The 10,647-nt window shown below is 39.9% G+C and overlaps 2 protein-coding genes across 2 annotated transcripts; both read left to right on the forward strand.

Annotated features, from left to right (window-relative positions):
* The first annotated feature begins 6 nt into the window (after positions 1–6).
* LOC116377696 (protocadherin beta-7-like) lies at positions 7–7,656 on the forward strand. The gene has a single exon (XM_031839397.1). The coding sequence runs from the start codon at positions 2,604–2,606 to the stop codon at positions 5,070–5,072; it is 2,469 nt and encodes an 822-aa protein (XP_031695257.1). The 5' UTR covers positions 7–2,603; the 3' UTR covers positions 5,073–7,656.
* On the forward strand, positions 20–10,642 carry LOC116377695 (protocadherin gamma-A2-like; the record flags this gene model as incomplete). The annotated part of the gene is made up of 2 exons (XM_031839396.1): positions 20–54; positions 7,649–10,642. A coding segment is annotated over exon 2 (1,698 nt), but the record flags the coding sequence as incomplete, so codon positions are not given.
* Positions 10,643–10,647: the final 5 nt, after the last annotated feature.

Raw genomic sequence — 10,647 nt, forward strand, 5'->3', positions numbered from 1 at the left:
AAAAGTCCATCAGACTTTGCTGATGTGTTTGGGGATTGTAATGGTTCTCTTGAGGTAGGGACATGCTTTATATAGTCCGTTCCAGATCTGTAAAACGTCAATATTTCTCACACACACACACACACACACACACACACACACACACACACACACACACACACACACACACACAGGCACACAACCAACTTGTCTCATTTTGTCCATATGAGTCCTCTCATTTGTCCACTATTTTCAGCCAGTAGGGTATTGACTCTCTCGTTTCATTGTCCCTTTTTGCTGAGCTGTGATTTACTGTTGCATTTTTTGGGCATCTTGACTTCTTTCCCATATTCTTTATAACCCTTTTTGTCTTGGGTTTCATTTCTTTACATTTCTATGATACAACCCTTTTAAAAACAGTTCCACTTGCTTGATAGAAATGCCTCTTATCTTATTTCATTGTCTAGATTGTTTTTCATTCTTTTGAGATCATACTGTGGGTGACGTTTCAGACAGTCAAATTTATTGCAACATTTTCTAAAGAAAAAATAAAAATTAATTATTTTACTTCGAAAGCGAACACGATTTTGTTTCGTTTAAGTGATTGTGGACCCTTATATAATAATTTATTTTTAATAGATTCAACATTTTTGATTCCCTTTTAATAATCATAATAATAGTAATTAATTATTAATAATAAAATAGACACCACCCTCATTATCAAGCTGTAAATCAAGTGCATTTATCACATACTCATGTCAAAATCAGATCAGTGGAACTGTTACCATTTTATCCACTTTACAAAGATAAGACCTGTTGTTTCAAGTGACATAACAGTTTTCATTAATTTAACTTTAATTTCACATATACCAGACTAATAATACTGTACATTTATCAATAGCCTCGGTGATATTTTATTCATCTCGGTAATTTTAACTGACATGAATGTTCATCTAAAAGCTGTATATCCACAGAACTTCACCCTCTTCATGATTGCAGTAGCCCATAGTGCTGAAGGCCTCCATTACTGCACCTTCACTGTTCCTTACTTTGTAATTTTTTTGTCACATGCAACAGTAATTTTGTTACAAAATAGTGCACTTAATAGCGATCTGTTTCATAATTCCAAATCCTCTATTGAATAACTTGATGCATTATGAAGCTCTCATCAACTATGTACCTGTCACAAACCGGGGAAAAAACATCTCAAGAGTTGAGCTGCAGCTGCTTCAGACATCTGGAGCTTTGCAATATATTCTTTGTCAAACACATACAGGCAGAGCAACACTCACTGCTCCACAATGTTGAGCGAATGAGTCCCTCTTCTTTCCGATTTTGTCTTTTGTGCATTCATTCATTGAAAAGTATATCTACAGTATAGTCAGATAATGAGGTGATATAGCACAATATCTATGTAACAAATGGTACAGTAAGATGTTTTACTTTACTGTGTTATTACACAGAAATAGAAAATAGAAATAAACTACTATTGTGTTGGTTGTTTGGTTGTAGAGTGCCCTTTGGCACCTACCTGAGGGAAGAAGTTGAATCAATGCAGAGGATGTGAGGGGTTTGGTGATTTTCCTTTCCTCTGTGTCATCTGGGGATGTGTATAAGTTCGGGATGCTAGGCATTTGATGCCAATTATATTTTTACTTATAATTTACTTTTTTTACTTTATACTTTCTGCTGTCTGTTCATGCCTGCTCCTGTCCTGTTAGGACACAGACTGCAATTAATGTGCAGAGAACAAACTCAAGTATTAGTTGCACTGTAACTGGATCAGTACTAAATGTATCCAGCGACATATATCATACGAGCCCAGCTAATCTCCTGCGAGATTGCAAATCACATAAACTTGAATGTTTCAATGACCAAAATATTACTATTGACTGTGGTAACCTTTAGGACTGGGTGTGTCTGTTTGTTTGTTTGTGTGTGTGTGTGTGTGGGTGTGTGGGTGGTTTGGGCTGTCAATTATCTTGAATGCAGTCTATTGTAGAATCAAATCATTGTGTCACAGAGATACATTAATTAACATATTGCTGAGAATATCACCAAAACAGTATGCATTGTAACATTTGCTGAGCTACTATTAATTGCAAAAAGTATACATGATTGCATTGTTCAGGTGTTGCTTTTCCGCTCCATCCCGTTGCTTCAAACATGAATGTTCATGTTATATGATATTAACATTAAGATAAGCTACCTGATCTTATGTTGGTCACATTGCAAGGTGATGCTCATAGTATATTGTCCACTGTTGTAATAACTCTCTTGGTCTCATGGTGACGCTCTTTTATACTGTCTGACTCATGGTTGCTATGGCATGTCTCACATCATCTGTGTCAGTGGAACTGGAGTATTGGGTTAGAGCCGAGGGCTGTGTATGCATGCTGTTTGTGGATGTGTGGGTGTGGATGAGGGAGAGAAGGAGAGAGAGACTGGGTATGAGAGAGAGCGAGAGAGCGAGCGCAGCAGTGAAATGGGGACAGAGAGAGAGGAATCCGAGCAGACAGCCTCCCTAATAGAGCATGATTAACTCAGCCAGAGAAGCAGGCAACCGTTGGATTACAGCAGCATTTTCAGTTCGATATTTGGATGTATATGTTTAGGATTTAGCTATGATGTCGACTGTACATCTGTTTCTGAAAGCATGTTTAATAATGGATCAGCCATTAAACTTTAAACGGTGGCTGTATTTTTTATGGTTTTGCCTCTTTTTTGGTGTTTCGTTTGGAGAAGTCCGTTATATCCTTCCAGAGGAGATGCTGCGGGGGTCGGTTATCGGGAATGTTGTGCGGGATCTGGGGCTGGAAGTGACGGAGCTTGAAGCTCGTCGAGCCCGCGTTGTTGCAGAAGGAACTAGCCAGCTGTGTGAACTGGACACTGCGTCAGGCAATCTTTTGATCAGCCAACGGATAGACCGAGAGGAGCTGTGCGTGCAAGCCAGTGTCTGCATCCTGCAGTACCAGCTCTTACTTGAAGATCCCCTTCAAGCATACAGCATAGTGTTGGATATTGCAGATATAAATGACAACAGCCCAGTGTTCGCTGCAGGGGAGATACAACTAGATCTTGTCGAATCCACTGTTCTGGGGAGGCGCTTTCCGTTGGAGAGCGCGCATGACCCCGATCTGGGAACCAACTCAGTCCGTGAATATAAACTGATCCCGAATAATCATTTTGTACTGGAAATGAGTACCCAAATAAACGGAAATGCTTATCCGGAACTAGTTCTTAAAAAGGCATTGGACCGGGAGGCACAATCTGAACATGTACTGAAAATCAATGGAATTGACGGGGGAAATCCAGTCAGATCAGGAACTGCGTCTATTCATATCCGTGTTTTGGATGCCAATGACAATGTCCCAGTTTTTAGCCAACGAGTTTACAAAACATCTGTGCCAGAGAACTCTGCCATAGGGACTGTCATAGCAACGCTGAATGCCACGGACTCAGATGAAGGTGTTTATGGAGAGATAACATACTATTTCAGTCACCTGTCAGACAAGATGGGAGGAGCTATTGAAATTAACCCTCTGAGCGCAGAAGTTCGCCTGACAGGTGTCATTGACTATGAAGAGGCTAGTACGCACGAGCTGGATGTTCAGGCTAAAGATGGGGGTGGTCAGGCCTCTCACTGTAAACTTATAATTGACGTCATTGACGTGAATGACAACAAACCAATGATAGAAGTAAAGTCAGCCTCTGCTAACGTGGCGGAAGACTCTAAACCAGGAACTATGGTTGCTCTGATTAATGTGTATGACCTGGACACTGGAAGCAGTGGGCGCGTCACCTGCACAATCCCAGACAATGTCCCATTTAAATTAGTATCGGAGGTCAAAAACTATTACATGTTAGTGACTGACGGAATACTAGACAGAGAACTTCAATCCGAGTATAACATCGCAGTCACTGCCACTGATGCGGGCTCCCCGTCACTCTCCAGTGTTAAAGTTATAACAATCGTGATCAATGATATAAATGATAACCGCCCAACTTTTACGCAGAGCGAGTGCAATGCCAACATCTTGGAAAACCAACCCGTTGGCACATTTGTCATGCAAGTGAAAGCAGTGGACATTGACGACAGATCTAATGGTAAAATACTGTACCAAATATCAAAGGACACAAAGTCAGAAGTGTCCTCCTTCCTCACCATCAACGCAGACACTGGTGAGCTCTTCACATCACGCCTCTTCGATTACGAACAGTCAGTACACTTTCAGATTAAGGTGACAGCTCAAGATGGAGGCGACCCTCCACTGTCCACCACCTGTACTGTTAACGTGTTTATTAAGGACCAAAATGACAATGCGCCTGTTGTCTTGTATCCTGTGCAAACCATTGGGTTCATCGCTGAGGATATGGTGCCAATTGAAGCGCCTAGAGGTTACCTGGTTACCAAGGTGGTTGCTGTGGACGCTGACTCTGGCCATAATGCCTGGCTCTCCTACAGAATAATCAAAGCAACGCAGCCCAGCTTGTTTGTGGTCGGTCTGCATACAGGAGAAATCCGAACTGTGCGAGCATTCATGGAGGACGATGACCCGAAACACACTGTTGTCGTTTCAATAACGGATAATGGGCCTGAATCTCTCTCCGCCACCGCTACCGTCAATGTACTGATTGGCAACGGGCTGCCTGTTTTAAACGAACTTTTTGAATTTGCAGATGAGTCACAGGACAGCGATAACTTAACACTGTATTTGATTGTCGCCCTTACAACCGTTTCCTCACTTTTCATCCTTTTAATCAGTGGAGTGTTTTATTGTAAACTCTGCAGACGTAGTTATGTTTACCGGTCAACCACCGATAGTCTCCCCGTTTTCCCCACAACCTACCTCCCCCCTAGCTTCACGGATTTAAGCCGTTGTGGGACCCTGCTAAAAGATGAGCGGTATGATTCCTTCTTGACCACGGGGTCGTGGAGAGGCGATTTTCGTTTCGGCTCAAGCACAGACACTGACACACTAAAGCAAAGAAGCGCAGCCTATCAAAAAAACACGCTAAGGCAGGCGAGTGCAGACAGAGCTACTCTGAAGGTGAGGGCAGGTGCACCGCAACCTTGTTACTTGGTCAAATGAGAGTCGGCAATAACAATAGATGTTGTAAAAATAATCCCAGTGCATTGAATTAAGTTTCGACCCTTTGTCTGCCAAATATGTTCGAGTTGTATTTGTGCGTGAATATGCTGTCGATGCCTTGTTGGATATGTTTTGTAATGTTCTTGGAGTTTTTCCAATAGCCTCAACCTCATCCCCCATCACCTGACTATGAATATCGATGGTAACCTTAAATGAAGTGTAGATAGTTTATCTTCTGGAATATTTATACTAGTAGCATATTAGAATAAATGAAGTAACTATTCTATTTACATCTGTTTTATTTAGATTGTTTGTTTTTATCTCGGATTGAAAAAAAGTTGTCCGCAGACTGTTTACTTGTTGTTACTTAGTCAGGTCTGTTTTTTTCCCTGCCTTTTTAATTATTCTACTCTGATCTGTTAGTAGTCTCTCTCTGTCTTTCTGTTTAATTAAATGCATGGCATTCCTTTCTGACTACTCTATTTATCCATACATCTTCTGCTTTTGTGAGAACAATACAGTTGATGAACTGTAGTTATAGCTATTAATAGTATTACTTTGTTCCTGCTATATTTATCTTTGCTTCTGTTAATGTTTTTGTGTAAAACAGCCTTCACAGTTTTATTCATTGTCCATTTTGTGACTTGGAATACACTGCAGCCAAGTTGATAATGCCATGTTATGTTTTCACAATTACATGATGTATCATGTGACAGAGACATAATAAAACCTTTGCACTATGCTATGAATTGAACAATATGTGAACAAACCATGAGTGTACACTGATGAAAAATAAACTTGAAGAGAAGATTGTGTCTTACTTCTCCATTTGCCCATGAACTTTTGTAAAGGACATGTAAAGGACATAAATGTAGAACATTTATATCAGAAACCAAAACTGATGGCCACCATAACAAAAATCAAAGGCAACTCTAATCAACAAGAAAATGAAAACTTTAACATTAAACAAATACTCAAATGCATGTATTTGTAGTACAACATGCTCTTAGATCTCGAACACATTGCTGCCACTACTGCTAATAATTAAACATAATAAAAACGGTAATAGTGGCACTTTTGTTTCTTTCATTCTTTCATTCCATATGTTTTTAGATAAACTGTCAATTCAACTTTTCCAAGGCCTCTTTAGCATAAAGACACATAAAGGTTTCAGACATCAAACAGTAAGAAACTAAAGATAACATGTGATGCTAAAACAAAGCATTTAAAGTCGAAAGAAGCATAAAACAAAATGTTTTTATATGTATGAATCTTGAAAAGTATTGTAGTGTGGAGCTGCACTCAGATCAGTGGTTTTAGTCTTACACAACAGTTAAATGGTGATTTTTGTTTTTGTGTCACATTGTGTGTGTGTGTGCGTCCCTGCATGTTGCTGCCTGTGTCATGGTTATGAAGCAGAGAGGTTTTGTCATCAAAATAATCCCCATGTGAATTTGTGTGTGTTGCTGAGTCGTGTTACAGCTGCAGGCTCATTTGTGCTCCTAATTTCAGCCATGGAAGGAGGTGGAAAAACAAGCAATGCTTCATTTGTGTGTGCGTTACCGGCTCACTGTTTTAAGCAGTGTGGTTGACAATATTGGAGAAAGACAGAAAAGTATGTCAGTTTCACAGCATGGCTCATTTTAATTAACACAAGCTTCACAGAGTTTTCAGTAATTTCTTTTTAATACAGACAGTAAATTAGTTTTGTTTTATAGAAACGTTGTGCAGATTAAGGGATGACATGTTGGAAAACTGCTGAAACATTTTATATGTAATTGCAGGAGTGGGAATTTTCGAGAAAATCATGAAAGCTGCACTTATCTGTATTTCTGTATAATTAAATATCTCTCTAGGTAATCCTTTTGGTGTCACTTTGTCACTTGATTCTTGCATTCTACTTTCTAATATGATATACTGTCATTGAATTTTAAAATGTGATTTCCACGGACTTCATTCATGAAGCTGCTCTAAATAATAACATCATAGCATGGACTGGTAGCTTAGGCTGGCTAATAATAAAGTAAGCATAGTGTAATGTATTTGAAATGCTCCAAAATAGACAGAAAGTTATTTACAACAACTCCAGGTTGAATAAGAGGTGAGAGCTCTCTTTCCATGGCAGCATGTCAACACATCTAAGGTCTGCTGCCAATTGACAGCCTTCTGAAGACTCAATTTAATCAGGAAAAACAGGGCTCTATTTTTGGTTTGCTGACAATAGTCGGGAATAGAACAGAATAGAACTGAGCAGGATAAAGCGCTTACCTTTGTTGACAATAGCTTATTATTATTTACCAAAAACAAATAGTTCAAGGAAGTCAAGAATGAGACAACTTTGTGAAATCGATGAACTTTGAGATCAATCTGGAGTCAGACTATTTGTTTGATCTGATATGTCACAAGATCAAACCATTATTTAAGTCATTGTTTCACTGTTGATATGCATAAAATGCCTAATAACATAAAAGGATGTGACATGGTCAGATTTTGTTTTAGGACTCATACTAACTGTTTTCTTCTTTCTCTTTTCTTTTTTGGTGCACTCCTTGAATAAAACATCAAAATCCATCCAGCAGGTAAGATTATTTTCACTTTCCTTTCTTTTTGAATATCAAACAGATCAATGTTATGTTGGCATTGCATCTTTGTCAACACCACACTCAAACTCAGACGATCACTTGTTTACAGAGAATGAGATTCAGTTTGTATTTCCTTACTGTCTCTCTCTTCATCTGCATCTATTTTCACTACACACAGACTGTTGGACACACATATTTTCAAATGCTGCTATGAAAGTCATAGTCATACAAGACTGAGATTTTCGGCAGCAGTTTTGGAGCACAGGCAGCTGTATTGCTCTTATTTTTGTGTGCTGTGATTCCACTCGAGGTTTTAAACTACATGCATATTAATCACCCCGATATGCAGTCATTGCCTAAATAATGCAAAATCATGATGCGCAGAATGTTAAGCTCTGCGACAGTATGCTAATATTTTATTTCAACAGGCATTATTGTGACCTACTAAAAAATTGGCTTTCCTACTTGTGCGAGCATTATGTTGTGCTGCATGGAGAAGAAATATACTGCTGGGAAATGTGTCGGTGTTCGCTCATGCTTGTGGTTGAGCGTTGGAGTGCTTTCTGCTCAAATGTAGGTCACAGTCCGATTGGATCAGGCTAGAAAAGAGTATCTATCCATCTATCTGTCTATCTATCGTCATTTAACTCTGTCTGTATGTCCACAATTTGTTCTTAGAATGCTATTTTAAATATTTGGTTCCTCTCTTATATTTGAGATTGTTGTAGCTGTTATATTTTAAAAGGGCCTGCAGGATAATTGTATAACTGGGAACCACTTCCCAACACAATACACAGTATTCTCAGGCTTACCCACTTGCATTTTTAGTCTACTGACAATCTGTCCAATCCGATACTGAGAAAACACAAAGTGTGGCATTTTATACAGACTTGTATTATTTTAAGCTCTTTTATGTTCACTTAAAGTGGATGTTGTTGCCTACATCCCCATTATTACAAATTAGGCAGGAAGGGCCCGTTTGGGTGATTATACAGTTGGAGCATTGATCCACACATACTGATGATGATGTTTCTCTTAGTCACTGTTGGTGGTGCTGTTGCCTAAGCAGACTTTGATTCGTCTAACGTCAGCCTTATCACAAGTCACCGCCCGTCGTCGAAGGGAATGGGCGATAGTAGTGTGCATATATTCAGTAATGTTCTAGTACAGATGTTGGCATTGTGAGGATTTGAGTGAACACAGAGTTACGGTCCATTTTGTAAACGAGATACGAGGCCTCTCTTCTTATACGGATACATTTCATTTTGGATCATATATTCATGGGAAGAAATGGATATTCTGAAGAGCAAAGGTACCTCATCGGATTGGAGAGTCTCCATTTTGCTTTTTTGCCTTGTGGCTGCGGTTTGCGGACAAATTCGTTATTCTGTACCAGAGGAGATGAGAAAAGGGCTGTTTGTCGGAGACGTTGCAAAAGACCTGGGCTTGGATGTTGAAAGGTTGGTTTCTGGTCGGGCTCGACTTGTTATTGATGATGATAACCAATATGTCGCGCTGAACCAGAACAAAGGGCATATTGTCGTCAATGAAAGAATTGATCGAGAAAAATTATGCGCCAAGAAATCACCGTGTAGCTTTAGTCTAGAAATTGTCCTCGAAGATCCACTTGAATTATTTTCCATAACCATCGAAATACAAGATATAAACGATCATGCTCCGTCTTTTCCCAAAAAGGAGATTCATTTGGAAATAAGCGAATCGACGCCAACTGGGACAGTATTCCTGCTTGATAGCGCAGCTGATCCTGACGTAGGAATAAACTCACTGCAAAGTTACTCTTTAAAGGAAAATCGTCATTTTATCCTCAAACAACACACTCGCACAGATGGGAGTAAATATGCTGAAATGATGCTTCAGACTGGTTTGGACCGCGAGACGCAAAGCGAGCATGCGCTTGTATTAACGGCTGTAGATGGTGGGGAACCGCAGAGGTCTGGGACAGTGAGGATCCATATTGCTGTTTTGGACGCAAACGACAACGCACCCGTTTTTACGCAGTCCGTATACAAAGCATCTGTCTTGGAAAATGTCTTGCAAGGCACAGTTATTGCTAAAGTCAGTGCCGTAGATGTGGACCAAGGTTACAATGGTAACGTTACATACTATTTCACTCACTTAGAGGAGGATTCGTCATGTCCTTTCGAAATAAATTCTTGCACGGGAGAGGTTAAACTCATCGGTGACATCGATTACGAGGTTTCTCCAAATTACGAAATAAACCTTCAAGCAAAAGACCCATGGGGTGTAGTGGGCGTCAGCAAATTAATAATCGACATAGCAGATGTAAATGACAACAGCCCAATAATCACAATGGCTTCTTATTCGGGTAAAATTTCAGAGGATTCCCTCCCTGGCACGGTTGTGGCATTAATTAGTGTTCAAGATAAAGATTCCGGTAAAAATGGTCAGGTTCATTTAAATATTGATGAAAATCTCCCGTTCAAAATTAAATCGTCTCTCAGAAACTATTACACATTGGTCACGGAGCAAATCCTCGACCGAGAAAAGCTTTCCAAGTACAATATCACTCTCACTGCCAAAGATGAGGGCTTCCCGGCCTTATTAAGCAGAAAAACTGTTGTGTTAGACGTTACTGATATTAATGACAACGCACCGAATTTCAGCCAAAGTGTTTACAGAACACAGGTGATAGAAAACAATTCGCCTGGTGTAGCTCTGTTACAGATCCACGCTACTGATCCAGATCAGGGTCAGAATGCACGGGTATCATATTTTCTTATTGACGGGGAAGTTAATGGAAATCCGGTATCCACATATTTCTCCATGAATACGGAAAGTGGAGTCATTCAGTCTTTGCGTTCACTTGACTTTGAACAAGTCAAAGAATACAAAATACGAGTCCGAGCGCAGGATGGAGGGTCGCCACCTCTAAATAGTAACACAACTGTTATTGTACGTGTCCAAGACCAGAACGACAACCCTCCTCAGGTTCTGTACCCAGTCCAGACTGG

Source organism: Anarrhichthys ocellatus, unplaced genomic scaffold, assembly GCF_004355925.1.
Source record: "Anarrhichthys ocellatus isolate YVR2014 unplaced genomic scaffold, GSC_Weel_1.0 scaffold1566, whole genome shotgun sequence".
Taxonomy (NCBI): domain Eukaryota; kingdom Metazoa; phylum Chordata; class Actinopteri; order Perciformes; family Anarhichadidae; genus Anarrhichthys; species Anarrhichthys ocellatus.